The sequence below is a fragment of the Somniosus microcephalus genome, chromosome 13 (genome assembly GCF_052327205.1).
Source record: "Somniosus microcephalus isolate GS21.2 chromosome 13, FLI_Smic_1.0, whole genome shotgun sequence".
NCBI classification, from domain to species: domain Eukaryota; kingdom Metazoa; phylum Chordata; class Chondrichthyes; order Squaliformes; family Somniosidae; genus Somniosus; species Somniosus microcephalus.
Genome location: NC_140999.1, coordinates 192,221,546 through 192,241,537, shown reverse-complemented (window position 1 = coordinate 192,241,537; position 19,992 = coordinate 192,221,546). Strand labels below are relative to the sequence as shown.

At 43.6% G+C, this 19,992-nt stretch overlaps 1 protein-coding gene across 1 annotated transcript in view; it reads left to right on the top strand.

Annotated features, from left to right (window-relative positions):
• The window catches only part of col9a3 (collagen, type IX, alpha 3), a 190,985-nt gene extending 175,540 nt beyond the window's left edge, over positions 1 to 15,445 (top strand). Inside the window, exons 31-32 of the mRNA XM_086005879.1 lie at positions 7,512 to 7,589; positions 14,402 to 15,445. Of these exons, the coding sequence (XP_085862005.1) occupies positions 7,512 to 7,589; positions 14,402 to 14,583 (260 nt within the window). The 3' untranslated portion in view covers positions 14,584 to 15,445. The remainder of the gene's footprint in view (positions 1 to 7,511; positions 7,590 to 14,401) is intronic.
• The last annotated feature ends 4,547 nt before the right edge of the window (positions 15,446 to 19,992 follow it).

Here is a 19,992-nt window from a genome sequence, read left to right as displayed (position 1 = left end):
TCAGCCGTGGCTCGGTGGGAGTGTTCTCATCTCTGAGTCAGAAGGCTGTGGGTTCAAGTCCCAATGATACCAGCCTCAGAAATGGGACTGACCAGCTGAGCTGAATAAGTCTGTAACTTACCTCAGTGGGAACAACTTAAATCCTCCAGCCGCCTCTTGGTCCTTTTTATTATTTGTTCAAGGGGAGGGGGGGTCACGGGCGATGTTGACAAAGTTGCATTTATTGCCCATCCCTAGATGCCCTGTGGAGGTGGGAATTCTTGAACTGCTGCAGTCTGTGTGCTGCTGTTGGTTATGATTCTATTAGAAAAGAGAAGGCTGAGGGGTGACCTTCTAGAGGTCTTTAAAATCATGAAGAGGCTCGATAGGGTCGACGTAGAGAAGATGTTTCCACTTGTGGGGGAGACCAGAACTAGGGGCCATCAATATAAGAGAGTCACTAATAAATCCAATCGGGAATTCAGGAGAAACTTCTTCATCCAGAGAGTGGTGAGAATATGGAACTCGCTGCCACAGGGAGTGGTTGAGGTGAATAGTATCGATGCATTTAAGGGGAGGCTGGATAAACACATGAGGGAGAAAGGAACAGAAGGATATGCTGATGGGGTGAGATGGAGTAGGGTGGGAGGAGGCTCGTGTGGAGCATAAACACTGGCATGGACCTAGAAGAACATAAGAAATAGGAGCAGGAGTAGGCCAATCGGCCCCTCGAGCCTGCTCCACCATTCAATAAGATCATGGCTGATCTGATCCTAACCTCAAATCTTCTATCACTCTGCATCCACCCGAACCCATGTGATCTCCTGGGAGAGGCGAAAAACCAGATTAAAAACCCAATGGCCAATTTGGGAGAAAAAAATCTGGGAAATTCCTCTCCGACCCATCTAGGCGATCGAAATTCTTCCAGGAGATCACTCTGTCCCTATATTTTCAACAGTACTTACCTTCTGTAAAGGCAATCTCCACCCCAGCCAGGAACAGGAATAAAACCATCTCCTGAAATCTAACACAATAGGAGCAGAACCAGGCTACACGGCCCCTGGGCCCACTCCACTACCCACAGGACCATGACCATTCCGAACCTAGACTCATGTCCAATTTCCTGCCCGCTCCCCGTAACCCTTAATTCCCTTTACTTCTAGGAAACTATCTATTTCTGTTTTAAATTTATTTAATGATGTAGCTTCCACAGCTTTCTGGGGCAGCAAATTCCACAAACCTACCACCCTCTGAGTGAAGAAGTTTCTCCTCATCTCAGTTTTGAAAGAGCAGCCCCTTATTTTAAGATTATGCCCCCTAGTTCTAGTTTCATCCATCATTGGGAACATCCTCACCGCATCCACCCGATCAAGCCCCTTCACAATCTTATATGTTTCAATAAGATCGCGCCTCATTCTTCTGAACTCCAATGAGTAGAGTCCCAATCTACTCAACCTCTCCTCATATGACCACCCCCTCATCCCCGGGATTAACCGAGTGAACCTTCTTTGTACTGACTCGAGAGCAAGTATGTCTTTTCTTAAGTATGGACACCAAAACTGTATGCAGTATTCCAGGTGCGGTCTCACCAATACCTTGTACAACTGCAGCAATACCTCCCTGTTTTTATATTCCATCCCCCTAGCAATAAAAGCCAACATTCCATTGGCCTTCTTGATCACTTGCTGCACCTGCATACTAACTTTTTGAGTTTCGTGCACCAGGACCCCCAGATCCCTTTTGTACTACAGTACTTTCCAGTTTCTTGCCATTAAGATAATAACTTGCTCTATGATTTTTCCTGCCAAAGTGCATAACCTCACACTTTCCAGTATTGTATTCCATCTGCCAAATCTCTGCCCACTTACTTAGCCTGTCTATGTCCCTTTGCAGGTTTTTTATGTCCTCCTCACTCACTACTTTCCGTCCCATCTTTGTATCATCTGCAAACTTTGATATGTTACACTCGGTCCCCTCCTCCAAATCGTTAATATAGATTGTAAAGAGTTGGGGACCCAGCACTGACCCCTGCGGAACACCACTAGTTACTGGTTGCCAATCTGAGAACGAACCATTTATCCCAACTCTCTGCTTTCTGTTAGAGAGCCAATCCTCCACCCACGCCAGAATATTACCCCCAATCCCGTGATTTTTTATCTTGAGCAATAATCTTTTGTGTGGCACCTTGTCAAATGCCTTTTGGAAGTCTAAATACACTACGTCCACTGGTTCCCCTTTATCCACCCTGTATGTTACTTCCTCAAAAAACTCCAGCAAATTTGTCAAACATGACTTCCCCTTCATGAAACCATGCTGAGTTTGTCCTATTAAATTATGTTTATCCAAATGTCCTGTTACTGTCTCCTTAATAATGGACTCTAACATTTTACCAACCACAGATGTTAGGCTAACAGGTCTATAGTTTCCAGCCTTCTGCCTACTACCCTTTTTAAATAAGGATGTTACATTAGCAGTTTTCCAATCTGCCGGGACCTTTGCTGAGTCCAGTGAGTTTTGGAAAATTATTACCAATGCATCCACAATCCCTACCGCTACTTCCCTCAAGACCCTAGGATGCAAGCCATCGGGTCCAGGGGATTTATCCACCCTGAGTCCCATTATTTTACCAAGTACCACTTCCTTAGTGATTTTAATCGTATTTAGTTCCTCCCCCCCCCCTAGAGCCCCCTGTTTGTCCAGTGTTGGGATATTCTTAGTGTCCTCTACTGTAAAGACTGATACAAAATAATTGTTCAGTGTTTTTGCCATCTCCATGTTTCCCACCATTAATTTCCCGGTCTCATCCTCTAAGGGACCAACATTTACTTTAGCCACCTTTTTTCTTTTTATATAACTATAGAAACTTTTACTGTCTGTTTTTATATTTTTTGCTAATTTACTTTCATAATCTATCTTCCCTTTCTTAATCAATCTTTTAGTTATTTTTTGCTGTCTTTTAAAGACTTCCCAATCTTCCATCTTCCCACTAGATTTGGCTACCTTATATGCCCTTGTTTTTAGTCGGATGCTATCCTTAATTACTTTACTTAGCCACGGATGGCTATCTTTTCTTTTACACCCTTTTTTCCTCAGTGGAATATATATTTTTTGGAAGTTGTAAAATAACTCCTTAAATGTACACCACTGATCATGTACCGTCTTACCCTTTAATCTATTTTCCCAGTCCACTCTAATTAATTCCGCTCTCATACCTTCATAGTCTCCTTTATTCAAGCTCAGCACGCTTGTTTGAGATCCAACCTTCTCACCCTCTAATTGAATATGGAACTCAACCATGTTATGGTCACTCATTCCAAGGGGATCCTTTACTAGGACATTTTTAATTAATCCTGTCTCATTACACAGGACCAAATCTAAGGTTGCTTGCCCCCTGGTCGGTTCAGTTACATACTGCTCAAGAAACCCATCCCTAATACACTCAATGAACTCTTCCTCAAGGCTGCTCTGCCCAATTTGATTTGTCCAGTTAATATGATAATTAAAATCCCCCATAATTATAGCTGTTCCCTTATTACAAGCCTCAACTATTTCCTGATTAATACTCCGTCCAACAGAGTTGCAACTGTTCGGAGGCCTATAGACTACACCCACTAGTGTTTTTTTCCCCTTATTATTCCTTATCTCCACCCAAACTGTTTCACTATCCTGCTCCTTTGACCCAATATCATTTCTCTGTATTATAGTGATTCCTTCCTTTATTAACATAGCCACCCCACCTCCTCTCCCTTCCTGCCTGTCCTTCCTGATTGTTAAATCACCTGGTATGTTTAATTCCCAGTCATGGTCACCCTGCAGCCATGTTTCTGTAATGGCCACAAGATCATACCCATATGTCGTTATTTGTGCCGTTAACTCATTCATTTTGTTACGAATGCTACGTGCATTCAGATAAAGAACTTTCAAATATGTTTTGTAACACTTAGTTCCTGTTTTTTCCCTTTTTAGTACTTTACTTTTTGCTCCATACCTTCTGTCCCTTCCTGACACATTCTGTTTTTTAATTCCCCCACTGCTACCTAAGTCTATGACCTTCTCTGTTGCCATTTCTATTATTTGCTCTCTAGAAACCTCCCCCCCCCCCCCCCCCCACTAATTAGTTTAAAGCCCTCTCTACAGCCCTAGTTATATGATTCGCCAGGACTCTAGTCCCAGCGCTGGCCAAGTGGAGTCCATCCCAATGGAAAAGCTCCCTCCTGTCCCAGTATTGGTGCCAGTGTCCCAAGAAGCAAAACCCATTTCTCCCACACCAGTCTTTGAGCCACGCATTTAACTCTTTAATTTTATTTATCCTAGCCATATTCGCTCGTGGCTCAGGTAATAACCCAGAGATTATTACCCTTGAGGTTCTGTTTTTTAATTTGACCCCTAGCTGCTCATACTCCTTTAACAGAACCGTCTTCCTTGTCCTATCTACGTCGTTTGTACCAACATGGACCACGACAACTGGATCCTCCCCCTCCCACTCCAAGTTTCTTTCCAGCCCAGAAGAGATGTCCTTAACCCTCGCACCGGGCAGGCAACACAGCCTTCGGGACTCCCGCTCTTGACTGCAGAGAACCCTATCTATCCCCCTAATGATACTATCCCCTACCACTACAACATTTCTCTTTACTCCCTCCACTTGAATGGCCCCCTGTACCACGGTGCTGTGGCCAGGTTGCTCATCCTCCCTGCAGTCCCCTCTCCCGCCCTCACAGGGAGTAAGAACCTCGATCCTGCTGGACATGAACAAGGGCTGCGTCTCCTTCAACACTACATCCTGGTTCCCTGTACCTTCCTCGCTCGTAGTCACACCGTCCTGTCCCTGACCACGGACTACATCTGCAGTAATTAACTTCATAGGTGTGACCATCTCCTGAAACATAGAGTCCAGGAACTTCTCCCCCTCCCTGATGTGTCGCAGTGTCTGAAGCTCGGTCTCAAGCTCCATAACATGGAACTTGAGTTCCTCTAGCAGCAAACACTTGTCGCAGATGTAATCACCGTGAGCCTCAATGGGGACCACCGGCTCCCACATCTCGCAACAGTAACACATCACCTGCTCCATTCTATATAATTAATTAAATTTCTTATTATTAGTTATGAAGACCCTGCCCGGATATAGATGATAATGTCACACCACTATTCAAAGGACTTACCAACTTAAAGGTATAAAAGAGAAGAGAAGGAAGAAAACCAACCAACCAGCTGATCACCAACCTCCTCCTTGAATACTGTCTGTGGGGCCTGTTTGGTTGACTCATCTCGCTGCTCCGCCTCCGCAGTGCTGTCTAAGCCTGGGAGTGGGGAATAAAACAGAGCAAAAAACACACCCTCACCTCCCACTTATCCGAACTCTCCCACTTAGCAAAATTCCAGCACCACTCAATGCACAAGGCACTCTGTGCACTGCACTAGCCCCTCCCCTTTTATACCCGGATTCTACTTCCGGTTTAAACTGCCCAAGAGTTTAAAAAACCCTTAAAAAATTAAACTTACTTCAAATAATTGACTTCTTAACACACTAAAATTCACAAAATACAATTAAATGATTTTTCTCCCACTTAGCAAAACTCCAGCACCACTCAATGCACAAGGCACTCCGTGCACTGCACTAGCCCCTCCCCTTTTATACCCGGATTCTACTTCCGGTTTAAACTGCCCAAGAGTTTAAAAAAATTAAACTTCAAATAATTGACTTCTTAACACACTAAAATTCTCAAAATACAATTAAATGATTTTTCTCCCACTTAGCAAAACTCCAGCACCACTCAATGCACAAGGCACTCCTGATGGGGCGAATGGCCTGTTTCTGCGCTGTACATTGTGTAATTCTCTGTTATGCTGTGATTGTTTTACAACTGATTCACTGGCCAAGCATTTCAGAGAGTCAACCACAGATGGTGGGATTGGAGTTGCCTATCGAGGGAAAAGGTGGGGGTGGCAAGGACATTAGTGAACAGGCAGGGATTTTTACAACGATCCAGTATCATTTTTCCTGGTGCCAGCCCATAAATGATCAGATTTAGTCGATCCAATTTCACAACCCACCATAGCAGTAATTAGACTCTCCTCCTCAGAGTTGCTAGTCCAGTATCATAACCACTATACTACCATACCCGGCACCCATTTAATCACACCCATCCTAGTTTGGTAAACTTTGGCAACTGTTGGATGAATTGGTTGCGCTTCAAGCACAGGGAGTTTCATCTTTTACATTACGTAGAATGTACAGCACAGAAACAGGCCATTCGGCCCATCAGGTCCGTGCCGGTGTTTATGTTCCACACCAGCCTCCTCTCGCCCTACTTCATCTCACCCCAGCATATCCTTCTATTACTTTCTCCCTCGTGTACGGTAGCATAGTGGTAATGTCACTGGGCTAGTAATCCAGAGACGTGAGTTCAGAATCCCACACAGCAGCTGGGGAATTTAAATTCAGTTAATTAAATAAATCTGGAATAAAAAGCTAGCATCAGTAATGGTGACCATGAAACTACCGGATTGTTGTAAAAACCCATCTGGTTCACTGATGTCCTTTAGGGAAGGTAAACCTGCCGTCCTTACCCGGTCTGGCCTATATCTGACTCCAGACCCACAGCAATGTGGTTAACTCTTAAATGGCCACTGGCAAGCCACTCTGTCGTATCAAAAAAAAAAACTGCTGCGATGGACTGCAGCGGTTCAAGAAGGCGCTCACCACCACCTTCGCGAGGGCAATTGGGGATGGGCAATAATTGCTGGCCTTGCCAACGACGCCCACATCCCAGGAATGAATACATTAAAAAAAACGTATCCAGCTTCCCCTTAAATGTATCCGTGCTATTCACCTCAACCACTCCCTGTGGCAGCGAGTTCCTCATTCTCACCACTCTCTGGGGAAGAAGTTTCTCCTCAATTCCCTATTGGAATTATTAGTGACTCTCTTATATTGATCACCCCTAATTCCGGGCTCCGCCCCACAAGTGGAAACATCTTCTCTACGTCTACCCTGTCAAATCCCTTCATCATGTTAAAGACCTCTATCAGGTCACCCCTCAGCCTTCCCTTTTCTAGAGAAAAGAGCCCCAGCCTGGTCAGTCTAGTAGAAAAGATATATAGGATCGGACCTCCTGTGGAATTGCACCTTCTGCTTATTGATTTTGGATGAGCTGAGCGAGCAGACCTAGAACTCCGCAGTCTGCAGTGCCTCGGCCTCTTGGCCTGCAGTGGGAAATTAGCAAAATATAATTATTTTTAAATCAGGGAGGTATAAAACAGCCAGGTAGTAAATTGGTGAACATTGTCGGGCTGGAAATCATTGCCTAGTTCAGATTATCCGCACGGTATATTGAAAAGAAAGTTGGCAGAGAATAAACGTAAATCACTGAAGGCCAATTTATTGAAGGTTCAGTAGTATATCTCTAGATTAGTATTAATGTAAAGAACATACTGTGGAAAGTTGCTGTAATTGTGTAATTGTACTCGGCGCTTGACAGCTCTGTTGAATGAGGCTGTGCCCACTCTGAATCTTTCTCTTTGTTCAACTCAAGGTGACTCTGGTGTAAAGGGAGACAAAGGTGTTCTCGGCAAAGCAATTGATGGCATAGTGGGACCGCAAGGACCTCCAGGTATGCTGCTAAATACTAGGAATCATTTTACAAATTTGTCACTCCCAGCAAGGAGCCTTGCCCTCCCGGAGCACGGACTCGGAGTTTATGTGTGGGGCCTCTGTGATTTTTCGTTTATTAACTGTATTAAATTTTGCATTAAAGAAAACGCTTATCATGAATCATTCTGCTCCAGAATAATGTTTAAAGAACAAGTGCTTACTGTGATGTGCAATATGCAATTTATTATACATGAAGGATAGATAAATGTTACTGCTAGGCCCTAAGCTCTGGGATTTCCTCCTTTAAGATGCTCCTTAAAACCTACCTCTTTGTCACCTGCCCTAATATCTCCTTATGCGGCTCGATCTCAAATGTTGTCTGATAATCGCTCCCTGTGAAGCGCCTTGGGATGTTTCACTACGTTTAAAGGCGCTATATAAATGCAAGTTGTTGTTGTTGTCATTGATCTACGGAGCTTGGTGTGAATATGCAACGATAGAACTCTAAAATAATCTAATCTGAGACGGAATAGTTATTGGTATACAAAACAGAATCAAAACTGATATCGAAAACTGATATTGACATGCAGTATATAAAGCTAGCGAACTGGCAACAAAGAAGCTGAAAGAAATAAGTTCCTAGAAAGAAGTGCAATGTTCAGTGAGACAGAAGGAGGAAGTAACTCCAGCTGTGAAGCCCAACCAGTGTCTGGATGAAATCAAGAAGAATATCCCTGAGTCGGACCAAAATACTTTAACCTCGGTAAAGATGTACTTCTACAGTGTTTTGCCTCTAAAGGAAGACTGGGAGAATGCCTCACGCAAGGTCAGCCTGGCGAATGCCTCAATAGCTCTTAAAAGAAACTGAGATAAAGGGGGTGAATTTAGTCTAGGGTGGTAAGTAGCGCAATTGGGAGATGACGAATTGGCAGCCTGTTTTACACCGCGCCTCATTTTTCTTTTCAATGGAAGAAAACAGGCTGCCGATTCGCTATCGCCCACTAACTTCACCCCCAGAGCTTGCTCATAGTGGAAAACAAACCTTAGTCATTGTTTTTGGTCTGAAGAAATTTACTGTAGAAAGTGATCATAAACCACTTGAAGCCATTTTGAAGGAGACTAATTATAGTGCGCCCAGAAGGTTCTAGAGAATGATGTTACTTCTTCACGGATTTAATGTTGTACATAAGAACATAAGAACATAAGAAATAGGAGCAGGAGTAGGCCAATCGGCCCCTCGAGCCTGCTCCGCCATTCAATAAGATCATGGCTGATCTGATCCTAACCGCCAATCCACTATCACAGAACCATCTCACAAGAGATGTTTATTGTTGGCCTTTAATAGAGAAAAACGTCCCAAGGTGCTTCACAAGAACATTTTCAATAAAAATGTGACCACCTCATAGGACCAGAAAGGTTGACAGTGAAGAAGTCACGTCGATCAATAAACTCTAGGAAACAGGTAAAGAAATGGAAATCATCAATACATTGAAATACTTATCTGAGGATGGAATGAACTAGATTCTGGAATATAAATCGTTGAGAATAATAATTAGCAAAGGATAGCCTGACACAACAAACGTCATGCTACCCCAGATTTTTTTCTTTATTTGTTCTTGGGATGTGAGCAATGTCAATAAGGTCACACTCCTTGCCCATCCCTAGTTGCCCTGAGAAGGTGACGGTCGGATGTCTACTCGAAGCACTGTAGTCCTTGTGTTGTCGGTGATTCCGCGGTGGTGGTAGACAGGGAATTCCAGCATTTTGGCCCAGCGACGATGAAGGACTGGTAATAAGTCAGGACGGTGTGCGACTTGGAGGAGAACTTGGTGGTGATGGTGTTCCGATGACATTGTTGCTCTTGTCCTTATTGGTGATCGAGGTTGCAGTACTAGGAGGTGCTGTCAAAGTAAGCTTGGTGAATTCCCTCTCGATTGTACTTGCTGCAGCCACAGTAGACCAGTGGTGGAGGGAGTGGATATTGAACTCAGTGGCAGGTGTCTGTCTGTGTGTGTCCTTGTACATGTATTATGCATGTATTTTTGTGTGTGTTCATGGTGTATGTTTATTTGTGTTAAGTACAAAGACGTAAGGGTCTATGAACAGAAACCACAAAAGCTACTGGAGAGGTACAAAAATAATGAAAAAGGCTAATGGAATGTTGGCCTTTATCTCGAGGGCTGGAATACAAAGGGTTGGAAGTGATGTTCCAGCTGTACGGAGCTCTGGTTAGACCCCATCTGGAGACTTGCATTCAGTTCTGGACACCACACCTCATTACAACAGTGACTACACTTCAAAAAAAAGTACTTCATTGGCTGTAAAGCACATTGGGATGTCCTGAGGTTGTGAAAGGCGCTATATAAATGCAAGTCTTTCTTTTTTCTTAGGAAGGATATATTGGCCTTGGAGTGGGTGCAGTGCAGATTTGCCAGAATGATAAAGGGTAAAATTATGAGGGCAGGTTGCACAGACTAGGCTTGTATTCCCTTCAATATAGAAAATTAAGGGGTGATCTAATCGAGGTGTTTAAGATGATTAAAGGATTTGATGAGGTAGATAGAGAGAAACTATTTCCTCTGGTGGGGGGAGTCCAGAACCAGGAGTCATAACCGTAACATTAGCACCAGGCTGTTCAGGGGCGATGCCAGAAAGCACTTCTTCACACAAAGGGTGGCGGAAATCTGGCACTCTATCCCCCAAAAAGCTGTTGAGGTTGGGGGTCAATTGAAAATTTCAAACTTGAGATTGATAGATTTTTGTTAGGCAAGGGTATTAAGGGTTACGGAACCAAGGTGGGAAATGGAGTTAAGATACAGATCAGCCATGATCAAATTGAAGGGCAGAACTGGCTCGAGGGGCTGAGTGCCCACCTCCTGTTCCTATATTCGTAAGCCCAGAGCTTCAGTTACTTGGAGCAGATTTATGTAACAATGACCTGAACCGAATTTTAAATTTGATTCCCAGGGTAGAGTTAAATTCCCACTAAGATTAACAATGGGGTTACAACCAAGTTAAAGAATCAGTAAGAAAAGTTCATACAATAATCTTTGCCAATCTTTAACACCTACCTTTAAAATATTAACTCTTTGGTTGCTGTAGTGTCATTTTTGCACCAAAATAAAAACGATAGCAAATTTCTCAGATCAGCAACAAGTTGTCAAGTCTGAAATATTTTCCCATCGATCATGTTGAGGCTGAGGGCTCAATCCCATGACTGATATGGCCTGTCTATATTACCTTCCGACTCTTGTGTCTGGTGCACATGCAGGGTGTGGGGAAACTTTTTATGTATCCATTGGGCACAAGTTGGTTCAAATCTCTTACTCCTTAAAAAAGGAAAAAATAAATTCTCACTGTCTCTACTTTTCCCTTTCACTAAAACACATCAACCACGACCAAAGGCAACCAACTGAACCATTGAACGTCTTCAATTTATTTTTCCTCAGCTACTCATCTTCATATGTGCTTTATGTGTCTAAAAATTACGGGGGAAAAATTCAGTTGTTTGCGCCTCCCGTTAGCGCCTTAAGAGGGCGCTAATGGGGCGCAAAGCAACTAGCGCCCGGGCGCGGCGATGTTTGTGCCGCTCGCAAAATTAACTAGAGATTTTGCGGCGGTGCTAAACACTACCGCCATGATCTCCTGCGCCGGCAGATTGTGACGTCAGTCGAGTGCGTAGCGCCCCGGACCGGATATTGAGTGGCGCCCCCTCCCTTACCGGCTGCCGCTAGCAACGACAGGTTGAGGGGATCGTTATGCTGTCAGAAAGGGACTGGGGGAGCGCTATTTAAAGGCAACCGCTTCCTGCCTTTTTTTGTCGGTGACATTTTTGCACCACGCATTCTGAGAGAGAGAGAGAGAGACTTCTGGAGAGATTCAACGCTGTGTGAAGGAGTTTTGAGTACTGAGCAGCACTTTGAAGTTTATTTTGATTTGCCCTTCCTTGCTTCGCCAGCGCTGTGAGGTAGCGCCTCGCTCCTCGGCGTTTGCGCCTTAAGACAGGTGTGAAGCACCTGATTTAGCGCTCCAATCACCTCCAGGGGCGATAAAAGCCAAGTTTGCTGTCGGAGGCGATAATTAGCGCCAGGCGCTAAACTTTGCGCACGGCCAATAATGGCGCCCCAAATGGGGCGATACCAAATTATTCCCCTACATCTGTAACATAACTCAGCACTGATCGGGGATTGAACCTGAGACCTTGATGGACTGTATGTATTAGTGTCGGCCGTGGCTCAGTAGGCAGCACTCTCGTCTCCCGAGTCAGAAGGTTGTGGGTTCATAGTCCCACTCCAGAGACCTGAGCACAAAATCCAGGCTGGCACTCCAATGCAGTACTGAGGGAGCGCCGCACTGTCGGAGGTGGCGTCCTTTGGATGAGATGTCCACCTGAGAGGGCAGAAAGGGCCTCGGTTTGAGCGTAAAAGATCCCATGATACTATATCGAAGAAGAGCAGGGGAGTTATCCCTGGTGCCCTGGCCAATATTTATCCCTCAATCAACATCACTAAAAAAAACAGATTACCTGGCCACTATCACATTGCTGTGTGTGGGAGCTTGCTGTGTGCAAGTTGGCTGCTGTGTTTCCTACATTACAACAGTGACCACACTTCAAAAAGTACTTCGTTGGCTGTAAAGCGCTTTGGGATGTCCTGAAGCCATGAAAGGCGCTATAAAAATGCAATTTTTTCTGTGTGACTCAGAACCATGCCACTCACTACAGCTACCCACAGATCCATGGGGGAGGGAGGGAGGGCAGGAGTCATGAAAATATATTTTAAAAGGGGGAATAGTGATTTTCTTTTCCTAGAATATTGGAGCACAGAAACTGGCCATTTGACGTATTAAATCTGTGCCAGTGCTTTTCTCGGAGACCCACCTGGTGCATTCCCAGACTCTAGCTCGCTTCCCATGTTTTAATATTCCTCCTCATCAAGCAACTCCTGTATTCCCTTGGAGAGGAATTTACGGACTCTGCTTCAGCAATGGTTTTGCGACAGATAATTCCAGATTCTAACCACCCTCTATGTATTGTTTTTCTAACCTCCCCATTAACTCCTTTTCTGAAATATGTGCCTTCTCATTACCGTCAGTGCAAACTATCACTAGTTACCTGGTCATAGCCCTTTGTGAAATTAAGGTACTCTATAAGCTCCAGCTCTAGTTAAAGCTCCAGCTTCTCAACCCCTCATATGAACCTAAGAAAATAGGAAGTAGGCGAGCCTGCTCCGCCATTCAATAAGATCACGGCTGATCTTCGACCTCAACTCCACTTTCCCACGCTATCCCCATACCCCCATCCCCAGAGAGTGGTGAACCTGTGGAATTCTCTACCACAGAAGGCAGTGGAGGCCAATTCATTAAATATATTCAAGAAGGAGTTAGATATATTTCTTAAGGCTAAAGGGATCAAGGGATATGGGGAGAAAGCAGGGACAGGGTACTGAATTTGGATGATCAGCCATGATCTCATTGAATGGCAGAGCAGGCTCGAGGGGCCGAATGGCCTACTCCTGCTCCTATCTTCTATGTTTCTATATATCCCTTGATTCCCTTAGTGCCCAAAAATCTATCGATCTTATTCTTGAATATACTCAACGACTGAGCATCCACAGCCCTCTGGGCAGAGAATTCCAAAGATGCACAACCCTCTGAGTGAAGAATTGGGAGGCGACTATCCCGCATTATCCCTGGTGACATCCTCGTAAATCTATGCTGCAATTTTTAACTATTACGTTTTATATATTTCCTATAATGTGGTATGTAAAACTACTCCAGCTCCAGCCTAACTAAGGTACAAATTGAACATCATCTCCTTGCTTTTATATTCTACAGCCTACATACAAAACCAAGAACTCCGTTTGCCTTTTTTGTGGTCTTACAATGTATTGTCAGACTATTTATCCGACATCCCGTCTTGAATAAGCCACAATTTCCTCCAGCTAAATAATGGCAAGACTGAAGTCATTGTCTTTGGCCCCCGCCACAAACTCTCTTTCCTTATCACCGATTCCATTCCCCTCCCTGGCCACTGTCACGGGGTGAACCAGACTGAGTTTCCGACCCCTGAATCCTGTTCGTTTTCACCTCTCGCATCACCTACCTCAGTCCATCTGCTGCTCAAACTCTCAATCGTGTCTTTGTCACCTCCAGACTTGACTCTTCCAACGCTCTCCTGGCTAGCTTCCTCAACCCGCCGACATCCAGTCTTCATCCCTCCGTAAACTTCAGTGTAAGCTCTGCTGACCAAATCCTATCCCACACAAAGTCCTGCTCACCTATTTCCCCCATCCTCAGACTTACATTGGCTCCCAGTCCCCCAACACCTCAAAGTTAAAATTCTCATCCTTGTGTTTAAGTCCCTTCATGGCGCCGCCCATCCCTATCACTTTAATCTTCTCCAGCCTTATAACACCCCCCTGCCCCACCAGAACTCTTCGTTCCTTTAACTCTTGTGCATCCCCTCATCAATGGTGACCCTGCCTTGAGCTACCTAGGCCCCTCACTCTGGAATTTCCTCCACAAATCCTCCTACCTCCTTTTAAAATTGTCCTTGAAACCCATCTCTTCCACCAAGCCTTCGGTCACCCCTCCTAAAATCTCCTTCTTTGTCTCGGGTGTCCATTTTTGGTTGATTTACGTCTCTGTGACGCGCCTTGGGAATTTTTCTATTTGAAAGGTGCTGTATGTTGTTATTACCTATTTGTGTTGCCACCTCTTTAATGACTTGTTAATCTGAACTCCAAGGCCATGCTACTCGATTACCTATCCTATGGTTTTAATTGCTGCAGTCCCTTTCTCTGTCACTTTCTGTCTCTTTCCTGTCTGTAGGTCCCCCAGGAGCTATGGGAATTAGTAAGAATGGGCGAGACGGAGCAGTGGGAGACCCAGGCCATCCAGGAGAGCTCGGACAACACGGAAGAAATGGTGCTATGGGAACCCCAGGAATCTGCGACACCTCTGCTTGCCAGGGATCAATTGCAGCAGTAAAATCATCATCCAAAAAATCGTGAAGGGCATGATCACAGAAGCAAATAAGAAGATAACTTGAAGTACAGCCCAGTTCCTCCCAAGATTGAGTGAATAGAAAGAGACAACAAACAAAAAAAAGACAATTGATCAACGTTTCGGCTCCTGCTACCAAAGTGTTTTATAAATATTGTACATGAGAAGGTGCTAAAAACAGGCACTTTGCTTTTAATCATGTGTTTCTACATCATTTTTCAATTCTGTTTGAGATCTGTAAAGATTTATCTGCAGTTAGTCTTGTCTGGTTAGAATGTTCCACTTTTAAACACTTTCCTTAGTTTGGCTACTCCATTTCTTGTCATTGTCTGTTAAACAATACTATCAATTATAAATGCTTACCTCAATACGAAGCACCCTATAGTAATTATTGATGTTACAGTATCTAAACTGTGAGGGGCTACACTGTACATATGATATAAATTTAACGGTCATAATGTTTTGTATAGTACCCTAAATTCACAACCAATAACCGCTCCCAATTTCAGACCTTTTTATGTAACTAAATAGTTATGGGCAAAGGAGATTTATACTATTTGTGTTCGTCTGTTTTATTTTGGAACAAAAGTATGGTTGACCCTACCCTTCCCCTGAATGTGCGCTTATCCTAGTTTAACACGTTTTGTGTGGAAACTGCAATAGTTTTTGTGAATTCTAGGTAACAATCTATGGCTTGTTGTTACTATATTCCATCCCATTTTGTAACGTTTTCCATAAATTAATAAATCCCTGTCAAAAACTCCTGCATCCACTATGTACGGTGCTGGAACCAGTCGGTGTCCTTGACTTAAAATAGTATTTATTATTTGTGGGTGCCTGTTGTCTGTAAAATAAAGCTGTTGCCACCAACTGTTGTAAGATAATGAATAAAGCCACTTTTCAGAAAAAAAACACTTAGTTCAGATTGGCAGTTGCTGGGACTGAGTTAAGTTCCAGCTCAGACAAGAAGGCAGTGCTACATAAACAAGAACATCAGCTTGTGTATTATGTATAGGGGCGAGATAAGGAGAATTTTTTTTAAAGCTCAGCGAGTTGTGACCTGGAACACGCTGCCTGAAAGGGCAGTGGAAGCAGATTCAATAGTAACTTTTAAAAGGAAATAGGATATATATATATTTGAATGGAAAGGACAAGGGAGTGGGATTAATTGGCTAGCTTTTTCAAAGAGCCGGCACAGGTAAGATGGGCTGAATGGCCTCCTTCTGTGCTGTATGATTCAAGAACTGGAAAAAGCCAGATATATATTTCTCACTTCTGTGAATTATTGAAGGAATACCAGCACAACACACAGTTCATGAGATACACTGATACTGTGTGCTGGCTAAAAAGGTAGCTGATCACTGACTTTCAGTATTATTTTGTACAGCTAGTGTATGTCTTATTGTCAGCTCCTGCACACATGTTCAGGACGATGGGTATGTTGCATATGCATCAATGGGTCTGATCTTTGAGAGCAAGGTGTGGCATGTGATGGAGGACAGATTTCTGTCATCTTATATTGGGGTACAACCGACATTTAAATGGAAACTGCTGAAAAAATGGCACTGCCCCATGTGAGGTGTAAATCTGAATTAAGTTTTCAATGCACTCCGAGTGTGCCACCAACCAGATTACTTGACTTGGCTTGAGAGGGTTATAGGTTCAAGCCTCATTCTAAGGTCCCAATTTTAACTCTGGGCGGTTGCGTGGCGAGGCAAGTTGGAAACTAACCCGCTGCTACAGAAATCAAGCCTGGGCTATTTTAACTCCCGGGCCTCACTAACGTGGTCCACTTCCTGCCTAGAATGGGGGAGAAGTCTGGGGCAGGGGAGGCCTAAACCTTCTTTGTGGGACCAGGAGAAGTGGGTCGGTGAGATCCAAGCAGCTCTAGGGCGGGTAAATAACCTGGGCGATTTTAACTGCCCACCCGCCGAGTTTACGTCAGGCGGGTAGGGTTAAATTCGCCCCCAAAAGACTTCAATGCCAGTGTGGCACGAGTTAAGACAGCTGAGGCAGTAATGGCAATGGAGATAAATCGGATTGCAATGTATATGGTAGTGTAGTGGTTATGTTACTGGACTAGTAATTCAGAGAAGGTCAATTCAAATCCCACTATGGTTATTTTAATTTAATTTTTTTTTTAAAGCTGGTAATAGTAAAAGTGACCATGAAGGCTGTCGGATTGTCATAAAAACCCAACTGGTTCACTGATCTTCTTTAGGGAGGAAACCTGCCATCCTTACCCGGTCTGGACCTATGTATGTGACTCCAATCCCACACCAACATGGGTGACTTTTAACTACCCTTTGAACTGGCCCAGCAAGCCACTCAATTGTATCAGCACCTGCTCCGGACAACTCGGGATGGGCAATAAATGCCTGCCTAGTCAGCAATGCTCACATCCTGAGAATGAATTTTTTAAAAGGCAATGCGTACAAATCAGATTATGTAGTATCGTAGATATAAACCAGATTAGAATACGGATAATGCTGCATATGCTGCAGTGAAGCACGTTGGAGACTGATGTGGCACCCATAGAAATACAGTCTACTCATATTTCAAAGTTGTTTTAACTACTAAAAAAAAATACAAATTATCCAATAATTTGATTAAATGATAAAAATAATGTAGGAAAATAAGAATTGTGCTTTTCTTTAAAAAAATTATCCGATAATTGAATGACGTGCCTTTGAATTAGGAGCAGACTATACTGACCAAGCTATAACTGCAGCAGTCTACAAAATTAAGAGATAATTCCAGAGTACAAACTCCCCAGTATTTTATTTTTCTAACAGTCAAGTTCCATGTACACATAATTACAAGATTAAAGCAGTTCTGCTTCGTGCTGCAGCGGAGTTGAATATTGGGCACAACATTTGTTGCCATCACTTTATGCCCATGGGAAACTGGGCAGACTGACCGGGTACCTTTTGTTTTCCTCCCTCACATTGATTTACTGTCTAATTGAGTCACTTGCCATGGCGCGATCCCTTTCCAGGTGAGCAGAACGGTCTTGGTGCTGAAAATCTCCACAACCACAGTCAGTGTCGTCTCGGTAACCGACCATGGCGGTCAGGGCTCGGGAATGGTCAACTGTGGGGGGTCAATGAGTTTTTTTTCTCCAAGTTGGAATGCCTCACCTCTGTCCATCACTACACCCGATGGCTGGCTGAGAATTAACGAACTGCCTTTAGTTGTTGGAGAACGAGGACACAGGAACAATCTGCATAAGTATTTGCTGGCTAATTAAGGCAGGCAAGATTTTGCAGAATTACCATAGAATCATAGAGCACAGGAGGAGGCCATTCGGCCCATCGTGCCTGTGCTGGCTCGTTGAAAGGGCCAACCTGCTCTTCGCCCATAGCCCTGCAATTTTGCCATCTTCAATTATTTATCCAACTCCTTTTTGAAAGTTACAATTGCAATTTTCTCCTTTTCACTCTAGAATTGTTTTTTATCAGCTAGTTGTCGGATATGCGTGGAGACCAATCACTATGCTCAAGTGTCCATGCCAAGGTACGAAACAGTCAATGCAGGTCGAGTTTTGTTTGTGTGATGTGGAGTGCACGCTCTCTTCCCATAGGGACGCACCATACTTAAATAGAGAGTATAGGGACCAGTTGTCAAGTGCTAAGGCTTAGGATTCACAGGTATGTGTAGGGGTGCTGTTGGAATTTAACCAGTTAAAACCACTTATCTTGCCAGCACAGATTGGTGGTAAGCTTCCCACTGATTCTTTAGCGACGAGTGGGAAGAATCCCAGCCCCTGGTGACAAGTCTAACCCTCCCAGTCCTATTAATGAGCCAGGCTGCCTGGTCAGGCATCAATAGTGCCTTGCAGTAATGTAGATCTCCCTGGCTCAGGTCATTGTCGAGTCTGCCTTAAGAGTTTTGATTCAATGAGCCAAAGACTCTTTTACTTCTTTTGTTTCTTTTATTCTTTTGTCCGATCGCAGCCCTGCCTTCGATCTAGTTTCTTTTCTTTCCAGTTTTGAAGAAGGGTTCGACCCGAAACGTCAACTCAAATTTCTCTCCACGGATGTTGCCTGACCTGCTGAGTTTTTCCAGCATTTTCTGTTGTTACTCCCTTATAGTTGATGCTTTTGGCCTCCAAGACCATCTAACTCTAAACGGATATCCTTATGGATAGCTGGGCCGGTGTTAGAGCAGCAATCAGGGTATTGTGGACAATGCCCTATATTGCTAAGTTCTGATTCAACAATGTTTCTAGTTCAGCCAACCACTAGTCCAGCACATTATGGATGTGCTGTGACCTCCCAAATCTGTGCCCTACTTTCTCCACAACTCCGTTTGAGTTTCTCCAATAATTTTTCCGCTCTTGCCACAGCACCAAATGGATCAAGGCCCTTCGTAAACTTCAGCTCCTCCAAAATTCTGCTGCCTGTATCCTATCCAGACGAGGTCCCGCTCCCCCATCACCCCTGTGCCCGCTGATCTCCTCCTGTGGCTCAGCATTTATTTTTTCCTTAACTTTTCTGTCACTCTCCAGCCTTTCCAGGACAAAAATTCTACTGTAGCTTATTTGGGTAGTGTCTACACTTTAATCTCCTATGGCTCACCATCTGATGTTTTACATGTCTCTTGGTTGAAATGTGGATTTTGTTTGTTTTTTTTGCTGTCACAGAATTCCTTCCTAACTTACTGCCACAATCTATGGGTGGGACACATTGGTACCAACCAGTCTGGATTGAGTGGTGTTTATCAGAGGCTGCCGTTTGTCCAGTACCTTTTCTACCATCGAATTCACCACTAAGTGTATCAAACACATTTTTCTGGTCCGTTTTTCTGGACCAGTTCTAAAGTTTCCACCCAGTAAACATCTGTATTTATGAAAATGTGTTTCTTAGAAGGATCAAGAGGCTCACTTCCTGCTCATTAAGGTGCTAAATGATGATAATTGCAGTCTGCTGTGAGTGGCTCAAAACTATTTGTTAAATTTGAGGAATAATGGGCAGCACGGGATGTGTAAAGAAAATTCTTTGCATTTTACATAAATACCCTAGTTAAAGGCTCAACCATACAGAACTGACTGTGGGACAGCATTATTTTACATAATTACAGCACGAAGGAAGTCTGATGTTATGAGATCAGTCCAAGGTGTACCAATATACACTTTTAAGTGAGGAGGTAAATATAACACATTTATTGTAGCTTTTTCCCCAAGTTATGCCCATGGTATGAGGATTGTAACTAGAAATGATAGGTATTGTTACACTTATCTGATAATTACAGTGAGTCATAAATCTATTTTATAATGTAATAAGAACCAGAACAATTATTTTTTGACACCAGTAAAATCCCCTCAATAAATGTGTGAAGTCTTAAAAATCTTGTTTTACATTTCTCTATATTACAATTTTAAAGAGAGGCTCAATAAATAACAAAAGAACTTTGGA